The 21,133-nt window shown below is 41.2% G+C and overlaps 1 protein-coding gene across 1 annotated transcript in view; it reads left to right on the forward strand.

The window, feature by feature from the left end:
- Positions 1-20,874, forward strand: part of LOC138973605 (SCO-spondin-like) — a gene marked incomplete at its 5' end in the record, with an annotated part of 67,491 nt that extends 46,617 nt beyond the window's left edge. The window contains 8 exon segments of the mRNA XM_070346320.1: positions 1-94; positions 587-766; positions 3,499-3,657; positions 4,779-4,964; positions 5,321-5,409; positions 7,277-7,575; positions 10,562-10,744; positions 13,651-20,874. The exon segment at positions 1-94 is cut by the window's left edge and continues 83 nt beyond it. Of these exon segments, the coding sequence (XP_070202421.1) occupies positions 1-94; positions 587-766; positions 3,499-3,657; positions 4,779-4,964; positions 5,321-5,409; positions 7,277-7,575; positions 10,562-10,744; positions 13,651-13,960 (1,500 nt within the window).
- Between the last annotated feature and the right edge of the window lie 259 nt (positions 20,875-21,133).

The raw sequence follows: 21,133 nt of genomic DNA on the forward strand, positions 1-21,133 counted from the left end.
TGTCCCAGCGGCCTTTCCGGTGCGTGCGTTAGTCCATGTCCCGGACCGGAAACTGACGCCAGACCATGTGACTTGGGACCCTGTCAGCGCTGCGGTAAGGCTGAAAAGAAAAAGAATAATTCATTGATTCAAAAGAATAGTTGTTGGTCGGGTAACATGCCCGCCTCCCCCCCCTCCCCCCCCTCCCCCCAAGTAAATAAATAAATAAAGTAAATAAAAATAAAAACATAATACGAATGAATAAAAATTAAATAAAGACGATACAATAATAATGGCGAGTAGGCTGGCATTTTCTGTTTCTTGTTCAAATTGGAAGGGATGGCTGTGCTATGTTTTGTTTGTAGCATGTGGACATCTTTATTTCTGCCTGCTTTTTAATGAAGTAAGATAGTGTGTGTGTGTGTGTGTGTGTGTGTGTGTGTGTGTGTGTGTGTGTGTGTGTGTGTGTGTGTGCGTGTGTGTGTGTGTGTGCGTGTGCTTGTTTGTTTGTGCGTGCGTACACGCGTGCATTATTGTTGTTGTGGTTGTTCTTGCTCTTGTATTTGTCTTTGTATTAATTGACATTGTATGTGGTCGTGGTCATCAGTGGAGCGGCAGTGGTCACCCTGGGGGTCGTGGTCAGCGTGTGACGCCACGTGTGACTTCGGACAACGCACACGGTCACGGTCATGCCAACCGGTCAGCTACGGCCAGGACTGCGGCAACAGGTGTCCAGGGGCCTCTAGTGATGTGGACAGTTGTCCAAATCTACCGTCCTGCCCTCCAAGTGAGCTGAATTTGCTTTAACTCATTGTCTCCCAGGCACGCATATATCCGTACCCACTCATTTGGCTCTATCTGACCATTCGCTCAGACTGTTAGCTTCAGTCGCATCCTGTAACGTCGATCTAACACCTGCATTCCAGCGTGTTGATACACAGCTACTACAATTCTGAGTGACTTGCTGCAGCACAGCTGGTCTCGGCTATAAACATAATTGGTCAACTTAGATGGGGTAGAAAGTGGTAAATGTACATCCCGTTTTAAGGGAGCGGTCATCAGACAAGGAATAAGATGAAAGTGTTTTTAAATTGATTTGGACAATTTAATTTTGATAATAATTTTTATATATTTAATTTTCAGAGCTTGTTTTTAATCCGAATATAACATATTTATATGTTTTTGGAATCAGCAAATGATGGAGAATAAGATAAACGTAAATTTGGATCGTTTTATAAATTTTTATTTTTTTTTACAATTTTCCGATTTTTAATGACCAAAGTCATTAATTAATTTTTAAGCCACCAAGCTGAAATGCAATACCGAACCCCGGGCTTCGTCGAAGATTACTTGACCAAAATTTGAACCAATTTGGTTGAAAAATGAGGGCGTGACAGTGCCGCCTCAACTTTCACGAAAAGCCGGATATGACGTCATCAAAGACATTTATCAAAAAAATGAAAAAAACGTTCGGGGATTTCATACCCAGGAACTCTCATGTCAAATTTCATAAAGATCGGTCCAGTAGTTTAGTCTGAATCGCTCTACACACACACACACACACACGCACGCACATACACCACGACCCTCGTTTCGATTCCCCCTCGATGTTAAAATATTTAGTCAAAACTTGACTAAATATAAAAAACGACTTGGCGGTGGGAGGAATTCGCGGTGCAACAGCCAGCCAGGCAGTCTGATAGAACGGTGCAAGGTCTCGGCAAACCAAGACTATGCCATACTGGTAGCAAAGCCGCCGAATGGTACTGTAAACCAAGAATAGTGACGTAAGAAAATAGAATGTCGTCTTTTGATTTGGAACGTGACGTGTTTTAGAATGGAGATGTGGTAGTGTGTGTGTGTGTGTGTGTGTGTGTGTGTGTGTGTGTGTGTGTGTGTGTGTGTGTGTGTGTGTGTGAGAGAGAGAGAGGGAGAGAGAGAAGGAGTGAGGGAGAGAGAGTGTGTGTGTGTGTTTGTGTGTGCGTGTGTGTGTGTGTGTGTGAATTTCTGAAGAGTACTCGGGTCCAGCGCGAGCGTTTTTTTTTTTATTGAAAATAGGCCAAGCTTCTGTGAGAATAGTCCAAGTGCAAAACATGGGTTCCCAGGTCTGGGTCATCATTATCACCCTGTACATAACGTACACATAATTATCATCTATGCTACAATATTGCTATTCTGATGGACACGTGGGGCAATTCAGGGGTTGTGATTAGATAGTCTTACACAGCTCTATTTCGCTCATCGAAGTCTTACACAGCTCCATTTCGCTCATCGAGCCAGATTTCCACTGAAGTTGCTCAATATCCTTTATATTTACAAAAACAAACCGACAGCGTGGTTCCGGTTTCATCGCAGTGGGTGAAGTGCTTGCATACCTGGTCAGGTTTGCTTCTGCGACTGGTCCACAGACGATATAATTTGCAACAATTGTTGTTCTTACCTCGTCTTCGACTCGTCGACATTGTACTTGTCTCGTTTTAACATCAGACCTTGTCATCATTTTCACAAGTTTTCATTCATAACCAGCTGGGGAACAAATAACACTGTTCCCCATGTAACAAATCGAGGTGGTGAGTGGGTTTGAGCTTTCAGGCGAAACGTTGATTGTCAAAGTAAAAGCCAATTAGGCTAATTGTTTGATATGTGGAACCATCGCGGCTTTGGATTCGTGTTTCTGAGGACAACGATTGTAAGTATTCACTTTAAAAGACACAATCGATGTTGATAATTACCGCGGCGACTCATGGTCAATTTGCAACTTATATCTGTAATCCCAAAATGCACAACAAAACTTCAAAAAACACCTACATGAAAAGGAATATGCCAAAAACTAACGGAGCTCGCAAACATGATGGCAGCTCTGTAAATTTTTCTACTGGAAGAAAAGCGACCAAGAAGTTACCTTTGACGTCACAGACAAGTATGACGTATTATCTCGAACTACTGTTACGCGCTTTGAGGCCCGGAATTACACTCTAAAAATTACGTTCAGAATTGGAATCCCGTCTGTTATTGTGCGTACTTTTACTCATCCAAAACAATGACAAAAACTATGTTTGGTGGCTTGTTGTCAAACCAGCATTTTGTGTTGGTCCTCGGGGAGCACATCGCCTTCGGTTTTCATTCGGCCTTGGTCGATAAATATGAAACCGAAGACGATATGCCCCCCCTCGGACCAACACAAAAAGCCGGTCTGTCAACAAGCCATCAAACGTCTTATACTATTGCTACGCTTAAAACACAATAGGTCTTACAAACACTCATTTTTATTAAGAAACCATATCTTCACACGTGTGTATGTTATGTAAATGAGGTCGGGTCAAATTACAGTCTACCAGATGCCGGATTGTACGTATAATGATATGTGTGCTGTGTGTGTGTGTGAAGCGCCACAACCGTGGGGCCGCTGGTCACCGTGCTCTGCCACGTGTGTATAATATGTAAAGGATGTTGGGTCAAACTACAGTCTACCAGATGCTTGACTGTACGTATAATGCCTTGTGTGCTGTGTGTGTGAAGCGCTACAACCGTGGGGCGGCTGGTCACCGTGCTCTGCTACCTGTGCTGGCTTCGGCGTGAGGGAGAGAGTCCGGCTCGTGTCCACCGTGGTCGGGGGGGGACTGAGTGGCCGGCAGGTGGAGCAGGGGTCGTGTGAGGTGACGACGCCTCCCTGTGCGCGTGAGTTGAAACCCATAGTGACGTCATGGTGATGATGATGTAGAGTGAATTTCGTGTGTGGTGACGTCCCCTCCCTCTCCGCCAACACATAGTGACGTCATGGTGATGAAGATGCAGAGTGAATGACGTGAATGGTGACTTCCTCTCCCTGTCCGCGTGAGTTGACGCACATAGTGACGTGTAATGATGATGTAGAGTGAATGACGTGCGATGATGATGATGTAGAGTGAATGACGTGCGATGATGATGATGTTGATGATTACAATGATGATGATGATGATGATGATGATGATGATGATGATGATGATGATGATGATGATGATGATGCAACAATGATGATGATAAAAACAAATAAACAAAAACACTTCTGCTGCTTCCGGTGATAATGGTAGCACCGTACGTGTGAATGTATTGTTCCTCTCTGTTCGTGTAAGTTGCTGGACAGGGTGACGTGACAGCAGCAGCCAAGCTAGCTTTCTTTTAGTTATTCAATCCCCCTCTAATCCCATCTTACTGTAATCCACCCTTACCCTAATCCACCCTGTTTTTAATCCACCCTTACCCTAATCCACCCTGTTTCTAATCCACCCTTATCCTAATCAACGCTGACCCTAATCCACCCTGACTCTAATCCACCCTGACCCTAATCCACACTGACCCTAATCAACCCTGACCCTAATCCACCCTGACCCTAATCAACTCTGACCCTCATACAACCTGATTCTATTCCACCCTAACCCTTATCCACCCTGACCCTTATCCACCCTGATTTTAATCGACTCTGATCCGTATCCACCCTGACCCTTATCCACCCTTACCCTAATCCACCCGGACTCTAATCCACTCGAACTCTAATTCACCCGGACTTTAATTGACCCTGATCATAGTCCACCCGGACTCTGATCCACCCTGACCCTGATCCACCCTGACCCTCATCCACCCGGACTCTAATCCACCCGGACTCTAATTTACCCGGACTCTAATCCACCCTGACCCTAATCCACCCTGACCTTAATCCACCCGGACTCTAATCCACCCTGACCCACATCCACCCTGATTCTAATCCACTCTGATTCTAATCCACCCTGACCCTAATCCACCCTGACCTTGTCCCTCTACAGCGGAGGCCAGCTGGTCAGTGTGGGAGGACTGGTGTCCCTGCGGCTGCAAGAAGGGCAAGCGGTCAAGGCGACGCTTGTGCGAGACGCGGGACGTGTTCGGTCTGACCAGTCCAGTGGACATCTCCTTGTGCGGCAACCTGCCCGCCAGGGAAGAGGAGTACTGCGATGTCCGTTTGGCCTGTCCGAGTGAGTTGGCACTGGTGCTTTCACACGCACGCATTCATGCATGAATGAACGCACGCAGGCACGCACGCATGCACACACACATGGACGCACACGCACGCTCGCTCGCTCGCACACACGCCCGCTGGCACGCACACACACGCACGCACACGCAAGCACGTATGCACACACACACACACACACACACGCACGCGCACGCACACACGCACGCACGCTAAAGCTCGCATTTTACATGATCCGCTAAGTTCGACCATTACTTTTAATATTCATTGAGACTCGGCATGTAAACTCTACTTATTGGCTTGAACATAATTTTGTGTTTCAAATGTATGATTACACACTGTCTCTTTGTTTTTCAGCCTGCGTGTCAGAATGTAGAGGAAGGCAAGATGGAGATTACCCATCATGCACCAGCTGCAATGACTACATCACCTGTACCAATGGAAGGGTAAGCGTTACATTTGGCAGATTTCAGAAAATTAATGGTGTTCTTCGCGGGTTCGAATCCGGGCCGGGACACGGGTTGACTTTATGTGCAGACCCAGATACGGTATCCATGTCCCACCCCCGTGTCACGACAGTGTCACGTAAAAGACCTCGGTCATTCTGCCATAATGTGTAGATGGCTGATACCACCTAAACACGCATATACTTGTGTATCTCTTCTAAAGTCGGGGTAAAACCCGGGAACATGCCCCTAATGGCTTTGCCGTGAGGACGTAACACTTGAATTTCTCCAAATGGTGTTCTTCTTGAGTTGTTTCGTTTAAAGGAGAAAATGTGCAAACAGCTAGGGTAGTGTGCAATAGTTTTATGTTCTGTCTAGCTGCATACTGTTTGTTCTGAATCTTTTATTCTTTCTTTTTTTTCTTTTTTTTTCCATTTTCTGTTTTCGTTTTTTGGTGACCTCAGTTGCATGCAGCTTTTTTTCTCTTTTTTTCTTTTTTTCTCTTTTTTTTCAGGCTGGGAGCATCCTTCTTCATAGGTCTTTTTCCTTTTATCAGTCAAATTCTTACATTTTTAAATCAACAGCCTAAATAACGGGTTGAAATTTTTTTTTTAAATTGACTACTTTTGCTTTAACCTTTTCACCTCTATCATGGACAAATACCAATAATGGACAATTTTATTAAAATATTATTTTACAATTACCATTATTCTCGATCTATATGTGTCGCAAATCTAACTCTGAATTGAACATGCACACAATTTCTATTGGTTTCCCGTATTTGAATTTTCCCACACACATTTTTGCCACAATAATAAGTAAATTGATATAATTTACTAAATTGCTTGACATACCAGGTGTTTTCATGTATCCTAACAGTGCTGTTTGAACATCAATTTTTATATTAACATTATACTGCTGAAATACCTTATTGGTAATTATTTCCCAAATTGGATATATAGACGAACATTCATAAAAGAAATGTTCCACAAAATCAATCTTATCTGGACAGAACGAGCATTTGTTATTCATTCTAATTCCCATTTTATACAACAAAATATTAGTCAGATATATGTTATGCAGTATCTTCCAGTGCAATTATCTCAGTCTTGATTCTTTAGATACATTCCTTGGGATGAACCAATGCCATTTAGTTATTTCTATCTTAAACTTATGCATCCAGAAATTCAGACAACAAGGGTTGTGTTCGGTTTTACTTATTAAATGTAATCTATAAAAACGTGCTGTAAATAACTCTTTATGGTCGAAAAGCAGAACATTGTTTTCATTGGATTGCATGAATCATTTTGAATTTTTCCGCAATTTGTGTTGTTGCACGCTAGAACATATTTTGATTATTCCTGCGTGAAACTAAACAGCCTGCTTTTCTTTGACGCATGCTGTTAAACTCGAATTCTTCAGCAATGGGATTAGAAAGTGTTGATATATTAACCAAATGAATAAATAAATGAATAAATAAATAGATTAAATAAATAAATACACGTACATAGAAGGGAAGAAAGGCATAAAGACAAAAGTAACACGAGTAAGTATGACAAGAAATCAATTCATCGGTCAGTCAATCAATCAATTAATCAACCAATCGATTAATCAATCAATCAATGAATAATTCATCATTCATTCATTCATTCATGTATTTAACAAAAACATACATTAATACATAAATGCAGTCATAAGAACATCAATCAATCAATCAATCAATCACTCAATTTATCAATCAACTAACCAATCAATCAATTCATAAACAAATAAATAAATTACCTAACCAGCCAATCGATCAACCACTCAACTAACCAATCAACCAATCAATCGATCAATACAAATATCGTACCTCTACTCTCGACAGCAAGCCATCTTCACCTGTACAGCCCGGAGTTACGAGTGGGACGCCTTCATCCGGAAGTGTGTGCCCCCTCCCTCCCCTTCCTGCTCTCTCGTGGCCTGCATCTCCTCTTGCACCGGGGTGGCTGATGGCCGCTTCCCGTCTTGTTTCGGGTGCGCGTCTTACGTAGAGTGTCGGGGTGGACGAGACCAGGAGACGAGATGTCCGGACAACCAGGAATTCAACGCTCACTCCCAGCAATGCGACGTGGGGAAGTCTCCCACCTGCGTGCGTCCGATCAGGCGATCCATCGATTTCCAGAGGTGGGTATATATTAAGTTATGAGACTAAGGGTATGGCGGCTGCATATTATTCTATCTAGTCCTTAATAGGCACTCAAACAAAGGCCTGTAGGACAGTAGGCTGCATCCTCACTCACACACGGTAGGTGGTGGCAAAAGATGAGAAGTGAGGGGAAAGGTTTACAGTGCCGTGTGCCGGGCTGTGGGCAGTGCCCGCCAATGTTTAGCTCTGGCACCGTCGCGACTGACACTCCTTAATTCTGCACCGAACACGGCACTTGCATTGAATGGCAACTGCACCGCGCTGTTCTGGACATCTGCCATCACCTTTCAAGGCGGACTGATACAAAAAAGGGTGTAAGTTAGACCGACCCTGGCGGCTAAGGCAAAGCCAAATGCTCGTCTCAAAACTATATTATAAGTTATTTGTATTTTTGACCAAAACTGTATGACATTTTAGAACTCAGAATTCAGAAATGTATCACGAAAGGATAAAGGTTTTAGGCAAAGTCCAATTTACAACCTGTCTCTTATTTATGCAAACACTGGATACAGACGCACACTACATGTGATGGGAACACAATTGTTTTACACAGACCAAGATAGTCAGCGTTCCTCGGAGACACCGCCAGCGGTCGAGGTTAAAAAAATGACTGCCGAGATCTGTGTAATAATAATAATGATAATAATAATAATAATTGTCAGTAAGTACTGGTGTCACATGACTGATGTGAACCAGTTGATTGGCTAATGGCGATGCGCTAAAACTGTTAGCGCACTCTTGGAGTGCGCTAACTTTTCCACAGAGCGTATTCTTCCGCCCTTTGCCTAAGCAACAGTGTACTCTCATCCTCAGAATTAATTAATGACATGTAGCTAATATTCTCCACAATACCAATGATTATGACCATAAATATCCTGCTTCTCAATTAAAGCAGAAGTGGGGTTTTTTTCTGACAGATTGCATGTGCCTGTGCCACAGTTGCCACTGATCTAAAAATAGAACCCGCTGTGTCTAATTTTTCAGTTTCGACTTGCGAAGATTCCTCTCATAATTATGCCATGTTAGTGGCATGTAGCTTATTATCCACATTATCAAATGATGAGTTAGTATACAATTCCCAGCAGCTAACAGAAAGACACAAGTGTTATTCCGATAACGTAGCAGCTAGATCAGCACGAAGCAGACTACACTGAAATACGACTGCATTTGTTCAGTAAATGAATGTTTTCCGAATTATTATTTCAAGGCAAGAACAATCGGAATCGAAAACGTGTAGGGTTTAGAACGTTCTTACCATATATAAGACTTATTACCAGCCTGCCTCATGCGTGCAGACTCAGTGCAACGTGACGAGCAATTTTTGTTTTTGAAATGAGACTCAGTGCAGTGGTTTGATTGCCATACCCATAGCCTAGCAGACGACATCAATCCCGCTCAGCAAATTAACATGTTGGGCAAATGTGAACGATAAAACGATGGGCATATAATACGTGTAGGGTTCAGAGCATTCTTACCGTTCATATTTAGTACCAGACTCCCCGATGAGTGAAGATACCACACGAGAAACATGCCACATTTATTTTGAAAATGTGCTTTCCGTCGACCTTGGCAAGGGGCAAAACTCTGCACAGTCAATCTGTCGAAGCTCGATGAAGGTTTCGAATCGCAAATAACTAAGAGCACAGTCCTTTCTCCGAGTTTAAATGAGGTCTCTATGAAAGATCATCACTTTTTAGCTTAACGCTACACTGGAATTTACCAACGGAAATTAAAACGAGAGTTTGCGTGTGACTAAAGCACGACACACTTGACTTGAGACAGCCCACACAAAAGTAGATCCAGTGACACAAACCTGACCACACAGTTACGCCTATCCAAATGCGCGTTGCAAAATGTGCGTTTTGAATCTTCTTTTTTCTCTGGCGGTACTGACAATATCGTTATTGAAACAATCCCAGTGCACTAAGGGATTTATAGAGCAAATCGAGAAAATTCATTATTGAACGAAGCGCATAGCGCTGAGTTCAATAATTATTTTCGAAAATAATTATTGAACTCAGCGCTATGCGCTTCGTTCAATAATGAATTTTCTCGATTTGCTCTATAAATCCCTAAGTGCACTGGGATGTCTCAATAACTTAAATAATACGAGAATTTATAACGCGCACATATCTCACCACAAGGCGACTCAAGGCGCACTCATGCACATTCTTTCGCATTAACAACTCAAGCACACCCATATACACTTACGCATAAATTACATGAAGATGACAAGGCAACATCACAAACAGAGACACGTACGGCACTCAAAAGTAAGCATGAAAAAGAAAAGCAAATTTCAAATAATAATTATGTACATGGGTATTTACAACTGCTCTGATTTAGGCTTGCGAGTGATGTAGGTGAGGGGGGGGGGGGGTAGCGGGGCACTGTAGTCTGAGGATTATTTAGGGAAAAGAAAAGTCTTTATGCCAGTCTTGTAAGTGTCATTGTTTGGTCAAAAATACAAATGTATAACATTCCTTCTATGTTTTAAATGAGTGAACGCACACAAACATGCGCTCTTTTGTAGTTTTGACTTAACTATCCGCCTTAATATGAGTTTTTGTTGGACTCTGACATCACATGGCTGTAGTAAGGAAAATCCAATGTGCAATCGATATATTGCTCATTTGAGGCATCTTGGTACCTGTCTCCCAACGATTATGAAAAGTAAGTAAATAAACAAAGAGGAGGAATCACAGAGATTAAACGAATCGGAATGTGTGTGTGTGTCTGTGTGTCTGTCTGTGTGCGTGTGTGTGCGTGCGTGTGTGTGTGTGCGTGCGAGCATGCGTACGTGCGTGCGTGCGTGTGTGTGTGTGTGTGTGCGTGTGCGTGCGCGTGCGTATGTGCGTGCGTCCGTGCGTACGTGTGTGTATGTGTTTCAAGAATGGTATGTAAGTTTCAAGGTTTTATAAGCCTAAAGCGAATTCCAAACTGTGAACACTTTCCATGTCCTAGGGACGCCCCTGACGAGAGTTACTTCCCAGCAGACGACATGAAAGAGGAAGACAAGATGGCGCTGTACAAACAACTGATGGAGAAGGCCGGTGTTGCGTCAAAGTTCAACAGGAGTGATGACGTCACTCTCTTTGAGAAGAAAGATGGACTGGAAGCAACAAACACCACTTCAGTAGTTGACAAGTAAGTCAAGAATGAGGGTTAAAGGCATACTTCTTCGCTCTTGTTTTGTTTGTGTTGTTGTAGTAGTGTTGTTCGTACTGTTAGATTTATAATGTTTAGTGCAAATCAATGCAATCTTAATATTTTGTTGCGGATGCGTTCCTTTTACAAGTATTAACATTTGTGACCCTCCACCACGAAATGATTCGCATGTCACCTCGCGCGGTTCTGCGCTAGGCTTAATATAAGTCCGGAGAGTGTCTTGTAACAGTGTGAGTGTCACCTTACTCACAGGCTTATAACTCAAACAGTTTTCGCTCTTTTCTAAAACGGTGTTCACCACTGGATAGAGCATACACAACTCTTTAGGAAAATGTACAACTATGAAAACCATGCAAAGGTGACATGCGACTCATTTCGTTATGGAGGGTCACATTTAAAGGTACATTCCTTTTGTAAAAATCAGCTCGGCTCACCGTCACATATCTGGCCAGGCTTTAGCATGGAATAAGTCCATTCAGTCCCTTTTAACACTTTCTACCCGATCTTGTTTGCTTGCTCGTTCATGGGCTGAAACTCCCACGGCTTTTACGTGTATGACCGTTTTTACCCCGCCATTTAGGCAGCCATACGCCGCTTTCGGTGGAAGCATGCTGGGTATTTTCGTGTTTCTATAACCCACCGAACTCTGACATGGATTACAGGATCTTTCTCGTGCGCACTTGGTCTTGTGCTTGCGTGTACACACGGGGGTGTTCGGACACCGAGGAGAGTCTGCACACAAAGTTGACTCTGAGAAATAAATCTCTCGCCGAACGTGGGGACGGACTCACGCTGACAGCGGCCAACTGGATACAAATCCAGCGCGCTACCGACTGAGCTACATCCCCGCCCGTACCCGATCTATATTAACCAAGTGTGGGTTTTTTCGCTGAGACCAGCAGCTGTGCTGCAGCAGGTCACTCAGAATTGTAGCCACTGTGTAGTAACTGTGTATCAACACGCTGGAATGCAGGCGTTAGATGGACGTTACAGGAAGCGACTGAAGCCAACAATCTGAGCAGAACAATCCGTACCTGGTCAGATAGAGCCATATGAGTGGGTACGGATATATCCGTACCTGGGAGACAATGAGGTAAGTAACCAGCCTGGGAGCTTTCTGCACACAGTGGCAATTGTGTGATCAATTAATTTTGTTAAAGCCACTATTAGGTTTTTGAACAAATTAGTTCATCAACAAAATCCAACTTACCATAGCACACAGTCCTCTCCGATGGCTCGGAGTATGAATAAACTACGAAGACTAATGTGTTTTTAAGCATTGTACATAGCTACTCAAGAGTTGTGTATGCTTCATAACATGTTGTCGAAGGCTAGTGCGAATGTGTTTCGTCAGGTTAGTAGACTCATTGCATTAGTATTGGAGTTTTCGTTAAAAGGTGTATAATTTGTGATCTGTCTGTACAATAACAATAACAATAACAACACTTTATTGTCCATTAAAATGTTACATACAAATGGAAAATTTTCTTCAGCACACCCTGCCTGCATGTAAACGATTACAACAATTGGACAAAAGGACAACACACATAAAACATAAAACATAAAACATAAAACACAGCACACCTATCACACTTCCAATAACACTGACATAAAGTGTTGTCCGTGTCATCTTTAAATTGAATAAATGTACAGATAAAATCTAAATAAGGTCACACGTCTATTAAGACTATCACAATCAAATATAATATTGCACTATGTAAATTTACCCTCTCATAACACCGGAGTGTACTAATCTCTTGTGTGAAAAAATGGGACTTTAACAAATCCATGAGTTGTCTCCACGATGTCATGTTTATGTTAAAGCTTTGAAAGATCAAATAATAGTACGAGTTTACAAAAACATGTTGAGTTTACAACAATTTCAACAGAAAACAATGTATAGGTTTAAGGCTGTGAAGACCTAGTATTATTATATCAATCATTGGTTAATTGTTGATTCATTTTGTGTGTGAATATCCGTACGTTAGTTCATTATAAACTATGTGTTAGTTACCTGTCTCCTTGATCGTTGTTCGAGAGTAAAAGACCTTCTGAGAACTGTGTTAAGTTAAAATGAACGTTTTGAGTTTCTGAGCGAAAGCCGTATAAAGGGCGAGCATCGCTGCAGTGTATCTTCTGTTTATAGCAGTTGTTTCCCTTGAACCGTTTTAGTTGTGTTCTGGTTGCTTCAAAAAGGGTGCCTGATCAGTGGTGTGTTAGTTCGTGTGTGTGTTTGTGTGTGTGTGTGTTTGTGTGTGTGTGTGTGTGTGTGTGTGTGTTTGTGTGTGTGTGTGTGTGTGTGTGTGTGTAAGAGAGGAAAAGGGAGAGAGACAGACAGAGTGATATGCATTACGTTCATACGCCGATGTGTACGGGGTCGGTCTGCCTGTCTGTCTGTCTGTCTGTCTGTCTGGGTGGCTGGGTGGCTAGCTGGCTATAATTATGTCTCTCTCTCTCTATCTCTCTCTCTTTCTCTCTCTCTCTCTCTCTCTCTCTCTCTCTCTCTCTCTCTCTCTCTCTCTCTCTCTCTCTCTTTTTTTCTTTTTTTTTGTGAGTTTCTGAGCGAAAGCCATATAAAGGGCTTTTCTGTTCTTGCTGACCCTATATTAGGGCGAGGGCTGTATGTAAAAAAGCAATATTCTTGCTTATCTATTACCCTCGATAATAAAGATTTTGTCTTGTCTTGTCTTGTCTTGTCTCTCTCTGTTTCTCTCTCTGTTTCTCTCTCTGTTTCTCTCTCTCTCTCTCTTTCTCTCTCTCTTTCTCTCTCGCAACCACACACACACACACACACACACACACACACACACACACACACACACACACACACTGGTCAACCATCCCTTGCTCATTTCATAATCCTAAATTCTCTTTCTTTTTTTCAGGGAAAAGTCAGAAGCGAAACCCCTTGCAAGACAGGAAGACAAGGAGGAGAATGAAGTTCTCAAGCCCGTCCCCAAAGACGAGAAGAAGAAGAAGAACTCCTTCAAATGCGAGACGGATTGCTCCAAGGTGGAGGCAGGATTCTACCAGTCCTGCAAAGGATGTCCTTTTTACATCATCTGCACCAAGCACGGAGTGGCACGCCGGCGTAAATGCATCCACAACAAAGTGTGGGATGACAAGAAGAAGAAATGCAGGAAGCATTCCCGCACGTGCAAGACGCACAAACGCCAAAATGGGACAAGCCCGTGATCTGTGAGACCGAAGTTTGTAGTGGCCTGTATGCTTTAGCTTTTAATCTGCTGCCTTGAAGAACTTGGAAGAACAGGTTCTTATGTTTACTTGCTTCAGTGTCCTTTCAACAAAAATTCAAATTGTTATTGTTTAACATTGTGTAACCATCTGCCGCTTGCAAAATTCTTGCGAAAATGTTCATACATTTTTACCTGCTTGAGTGCCTTCGAAAATAGTTTGACATTGTTCTTGTTTCATCTGATAGTTTATTATTTTGTACCTCTGTGTGCCTCGAATCTAACAGAGTTTGAATCAATGTATGCACAATGTTAATGCACGGGCCTACTCATTTTGGGTATTTTAAGACTCCTCGCGTTGAGTTATAGGCTTATCAGTGTCTGATATATAAATAACAGATTCCGCAGCTTTGAAAGAATTTGAAATAGATTTTGTCTCCGGTGCGTTATCATCCCTTGATTGTTCAAACATAAATCCGTCATTTGTTGTCTTCCACACCTTTAAACACTAAATCCGATGTAAAATCAGTGATTGTAAGATTTTCACGCGAATGATCGACAATGCAAAGCAAATTTGTGGGGAACATGACGATAATGAACAACCTAACCAAGCTATTTGGAACCGGCCCAAACTTAGTTGTATGATGTGGATCTGATTTTCGTATGTTTTCAAACTTAATATACTCATGTGTCTTATTCCAAAGACGTAAATGCGTAATTACAAACACAGATGTGCTTTATGTGGTTTGTATGTACCACTTGAACTAAGCTTTAACCGTCTCTGCCTCAAAAATTTGGCAGGGAGAAACATCTTGGTTTATTGTACTGCATGTATCTTGTAATCGAAATGTGTTTAGCAAAGTTATTTAAAGTGTATATCTTGCTTTTTCGGCAGTTGGTCTTCTTATGATATATGTATATGAAATGATTGTCGTAGTTGATGTCCAAAGGATAATACGGACTTATTATTTTCATGTTATTTACACATTACACTACATCTTCAATGTATGGTACAACAACAACACTCCGGAAACTGTTGACACTCGAAGATCGAGTTTTTTTAATAAGCAGACGCAGTAAAGGAGAAACTGCGAGCGATGTGCCAAGCCGCAGTTACCTCCCTTGTGATGCTACTCGACCAGCAAATTACCAATACTGACCCCTCTATTTTACGACCGATGTGTCTGAACATTGTCAAGGTCGTTAGTGGGAGGTTTTAATGTATTTGCAAACAAATAGTTCTTGTCTAGCTCGCCTGTGTGGAGTTTTACTTGCAACATGAACAGAAGGGAAGTTGTACTGTACTGAATAAACGTATGGTGCTCTGTAATAATTTATAAAGCATAAATATACTAGATGTGTTATGGCGGTATATACTTACGTGTTAAAATTTATAATCAAAAGAATCTACTGACATACCGAATGTGTAACGCATTACATCATGACGTCCTGTAATCAAGAGAAAGTATAAATATGCTATATCAGTCATTAATCAAAAATAAAAACAAATTTCGTCAGTTAGAAAAGTATGTTAGAACAGACAAAACATAAACATTATGCATAGGTAATCAATGGAATCAATTTCGTCAGTTAGAAAAGTATTAGAATAGAGTATTCGTTTTCCTTGTGGGTGTGTGTAAAAAAGAAAATCAGGAATTGACAGGTGACAACAGTGTCCTTCTTTGTCACAACCTCAGGTAACATTCACCAGGTACCGCGTTGTTTAACCGATATAAATATAAAAGCACTGGACGTAAAATGTGCAACCGGTTTTATCTACCAGCTGATATTGCATTGGAAAGGTTATGCCATGCTATCATTATGCAGCGCCTTGAATCGACCAGTTGGTGCGATAGCGTGGCCGGATTTTATTTATCATACTGGTAAATAAATACCGGTTTTGAAAATAGCATTCGCGATCATTGTTGAGCCTTTACTGCAGATATTCAACACATACTGCTGTTCACTCTTCACAATTTTGAATAATTTAAATGCAAAGTATCTGCAAAGTTTATACGAATTTCGGTGCAAAGTATCTGCACAGTTTTGAAGAATGTTGCTGCAAAATATCTTCAAAGTTTATCAGCAAAGTTCTAGTTTTATTAGCCCATAACCCATGGGGGCATTTTGAACAATAAATACAATCAATACAATCATGATATATGCTAATATAGTAAATAAAAAATAAATCAAAAAATTATGAAAAACTATTACAAATTCTATTAATAAAGTCCAAAATATTCTTTAGCAATTTCTTTTTCTTAGTAGCAAACAACTTTTTAAATTTAAGTGCATTAGTTTTTTTCCAATAGTAAGGTGGTAACAACTCAGCTCTTTCTTCTTTGAAAAAATCACAGACAAATAAATAATGGAATTCATCACCTATAATTATGTCTTGTGATACACATTTGGTGCAAATTCTTTCTGACCTCGGGATATTAAGATAACGTTCTTTCTGTACAGGCATGTCGGTGCAAAGTATCTGCAAAGTTTATGAGAATTTCGATGCAACGTATCAGCTCAGTTTTGAAGAATTTTGCTGCAAAATATCTGCAAATTTCACAAGAATTTCAGTGCAAAGTATCTGCAAAGTTTATGAGAATTTCGGTGCAAAGTATCTGCTCAGTTTTGAAGAATTTTGCTGCACAATATCTGCAAAGTTTATAAGAATTTCAGTGCAAAGTATCTGCAAAGTTTATGAGAATTTCGGTGCAAAGTATCTGCAAAGTTGAAAAGAATGAAGGTGGAAACTAAATGCAGCGTTACCAATTTCTTTGTGTATGAAGTCTGTTCTTCATCCAGCTGCAGTTTCTTTTATCTTGTTTTCCTACACGATGGTGTTGTTCATTCTGCAATTACTAAGACATTTCAGGCATAATGAGTATGTTTGTTTTTGTAAATTATTAATTCCGACCTCTTCACCGCACTAATACTGTTTCACACTAGGCTTCCACGTTCTGTCGCTGTTTATTGTGGCCGGGATGTTTCATGCACATCAATGCAGTATGCGTCATGTTTGGCATGACCTTTAAGGCCGAACAAAAATATATGTTGGTTTAGGGTAACATGACCAAAAAAGAAAGGGTTGGTTGGTCGGCTTTTTTTTCTTTCTTTTTTTTCTCAAATTTAGTCGATTTTAAAGATTACTTCCCTTAGTCTCGGTATGGTTCTCAAAATGTGTAAAAAATGTAGTGTGTTTTTTTTAACAAGAAAAAAAAAGTTAGGGTCGGCGGAAAAAAAAGAGGGTCGGTCGGGTTACCTACCCTAAACCAACAAATATTTTTATTTGGCCTAATAGCTTTTGGACTGTGTTTTTGAACTCAATATAGTTTAGTGTTTTCGTGTTTTTGTTATTGTTTATTCTGTTAAAGTTAGAATGTTTAGTGCAAACCAATGCAATCTTAATATTGTGGTGCAGATGCTTTCATCTTACAAGTGTTAGATTGTAAAGGTACATTCCTTTCTGTGGCTCACCATCTCAGATCTTACCAGGTTTTTACTTGGAATAAGAACATCCCTCCAGTTCCACACATTCCAAACAAATAGACAAAATGTTATGCAATACTAAAGTGTGGTGTTCAAACTGTGTATACCACCAAGAGAGGAATATACCAGCTGGTTTTTTTTTAGTTTGTTTGTTTGCTTAACGCCCAGCCGACCACGAAGAGCCATATCAGGGCGGTGCTGCTTTGACATATAACGTGCGCCACACACAAGACAGAAGTCGCAGCACAGGCTTCATGTCTCACCCAGTCACATTATTCTGACACCGGACCAACCAGTCCTAGCACTAACCCCATAATGCCAGACGCCAGGCGGAGCAGCCACTAGATTGCCAATTTTAAAGTCTTAGGTATGACCCGGCCGGGGTTCGAACCCACGACCTCCCAATCACGGGGCGGACGCCTTACCACTAGGCCAACCGTGCCGGTCATATACCAGCTTGTGTGGATTCTTTGATAACATTCCATCATTGCTTGATATGCATAATGCATATTGAACTGTCTTTTTAATTGTTGGACATGTTAATTATGTAAATTGTATTGTAGTTAACTTCTATGTCTTCTTATTAATCGAGTTACCCTCAATGGGGGAGGGCTGGATGAAAAAAAAACTTGTTTACACTGCTTATCCTGTTACCCTCGAAAAATAAAGTTCAATTCAATTCAATTCAATTCATTTTTTAAAAGTGAGCAGAAAACAAAGCCATATCATCCTTATTCTTTTTGTGCACATCTCAAACATCAACAGATTTAAATTTGTTTTTGCATTGTGAGACATTATAGCTGCTAGTAACCGGCACGGTTGGCCTAGTGGTAAGGCGTCCGCCCCGTGATCGGGAGGTCGTGGGTTCGAATCCCGACCGGGTCATACCTAAGACTTTAAAATTGGCAATCTAGTGGCTGCTCCGCCTGGCGTCTGGCATTATGGGGTCAGTGCTAGGACTGGTTGGTCCGGTGTCAGAATAATGTGACTGGGTGAGACATGAAGCCCGTGCTGCGACTTCTGTCTTGTGTATGGCGCACGTTAAATGTCAAAGCAGCACCGCCCTGATATGGCTCTTCGTGGTCGGCTGGGCGTTAAGCAAACAAACAAACAAACAAAAGCTGCTAGTACTAAAGCACCCGACGTGCTCCCTTATAATAATACATTATGAGAAAGTACAATTATCGCCTATGGGTTTTCTTTTCTTTTGTCTCATTCCCTGGGTTTTAATTTGTTAAAGCCATATGTACTCGATGACTATACACGAGACTGTGCCAAAAGGTCAGGTGTCATGTCTACTGTCCCGAATGACACACGATTGCTGACATTTCACCATTGCCAACAGAATAAACATATAAGAAATAGGTAGAAAATGAATGTGAAAACTGACTTTAATTGTTGATCAGTATTTTCTATACCACTAACAAATAATCTACTTGCACATAGTTGTTTGGCAAATGTATGTTGCATGGGACACACTGACATGAAAGTGGAAGATGTTTTTCCCTCTAGAGAAACTACATATCAAGTTACACTTTTTGTGCTCTTCCATTCCAGTTGGCAATCAATTGTTAACGCATGTTATTAGAAAAAATAGAACGAAAACAGATTAGATAGAATGAAAAATGTACTGGTGATGTCATTTGGGACATACTGACATGAAAACGTCACCTTTTGGCACAGTCTCACACGCTAATTGCTTTACCAACAGCTGGAGACAGACTAAATTAAGTTCCCTGCAAAATATTGTGGTCTAGGACCCCTTCAATGTTGAGATATTTGAATTTTCATTTTGATCTGGATCGTCCTATTTATAGATTTGGCAACACATGTAACGTTGATGCAAGGGAGAGAACACCGCGGCTTTGTTGACATCCTCACTTTTTCAGAGGCTAGAACAAGCTGTAATGCATGTATTATGGTCCGCGCATGGTGACGTATCGTCATTATATGGTCTTATGGTGCGTTTGACATCGATTGTGGGCAAACTACACTTTGTAAACACGGGAGTGCGTTAGTATGCCTTTAAGCATCATTCATTGCTCTCAGTTTCAGTGTGTATTATTATTATTATTAACCAAAAATACTCGATTTAAGCGTGTACCAAAAGAACATACTTAAACAAATAACTACATCTCTATGCTCATGTATTCTGACTGCTCAAAATGATGTTAACATTGTGTTGTTGTTGTTGTTGTTGTTGTTGTTGTTGTTGTTGTTGTTGTTGTTGTTGTTGTTGTTGTTGTTACCTTTATAATCTGTAATTCGGTGCAGTGTTTTAGTTATTTCGTTAAACTTACTTTCCTTGCGTGCGTGCGTGCGTGAGTGTGTGTGTGTGTGTGTGTGTGTGTGTGTGTGTGTGTGTGTGTGTGTGTGTGTGTGTGTGTGTGTGTGTGTGTGTGTGTGTGTGTTTTATTTATGTTGATTTTTTTTCTCTCTCAGACTCTGTATGTTTGATGTCAGATATGTGTGTATATTTGTGTGTGTGTGTGTGTGTGTGTTTGTGTGTGTGTGTGTGTGTGTGTGTGTGTGTGTGTGTGTGTGTGTGTGTGTGGTGTTTGTTTTTGTCAAGATCGTATGCGTTTATGCTCACCTCAACTGAACACACGCGAATTTCTTGTTTCTCGTTTGATTTGTCATGTTCGTTTACTTGCATACATTTCTCGTGCCATAATATTTTAATGCTATCTGTTCCTCTGCGTTACATATCACGGTTGGCAAAATCACACTGGTGTGCTAAAGCGATTCACATGGAGCTACATGTCCTACACAACAGAACATACGTCATGGTGACCTAGTTTCTCTTGGCACCTGATCTGTTACTACAGTGTTCTAGATGATCGAGCGTGTAGCAAAGACCTGTACGTGTACGTGTAGATATTGCATCACCCTTGACTCACTTTTTTTCTCCAATGTTCCAAACGCATACGTTGTTTTGCTCCCACCAAGACTGCAGGTCTTGGCAAGCGCGTGACGTAAAAACTAGATTTGATGACGTTACCCGTACGTACACGTCCTCAAAAGTGCCACATCTAGATCTTGCTATTGACTTCATCTCAATGTGAAGGGGAAAACATACGTACTAGGCCAAGATGGATCATCATCAGTGAAACATATTTCTCTGTCTCTGTTTCTATGCCCGTCAGTCTCTATGTCTGTCTGTCTGTCTGTCTGTCTGCAGATATTATCAGGTTTCTAAAACCCCTCGTTTTCTTCCATTTTCTCACAAGAAAGACACATCTGTTAAGTACTGCAACCCCACTCCTTTTTCTCTCCAGTGTCTTGGTTTCGTCGCAAACATTCCAGTAATTTGGGGTTTGCTGGATGGTTATCAATGTTATACTCATTTTATGAGAATAGCCATGCTTTTGATGTAGCTATTATAGATGTATAAAGTACTACCAAAAATAAAGTTTATTGAAAAACGTTCGAGTGATCTGTTCAAGTGATTGCCATTTTGAGTGTGCCTGTTTGTACTCCTGTAACAAAACTATACGTCTCTTGTATGTGTGTGTGTGTGTGTGTGTGTGTGTGTGTGTGTGTGTGTGTGTGTGTGTGTGTGTGTGTGTGTGTTCGCAAATCAGTGCTCATCTGAAATTTCGAGAGACACTTTTCTATTCATTTTGAATAATATAAATGATCATAGGAGGCCCCTTAGTTCAGTTGGAATTCCAGGAGCTATAAGTCA

The sequence above is a fragment of the Littorina saxatilis genome, linkage group LG8 (genome assembly GCF_037325665.1).
Source record: "Littorina saxatilis isolate snail1 linkage group LG8, US_GU_Lsax_2.0, whole genome shotgun sequence".
Classification (NCBI taxonomy): Eukaryota; Metazoa; Mollusca; class Gastropoda; order Littorinimorpha; family Littorinidae; genus Littorina; species Littorina saxatilis.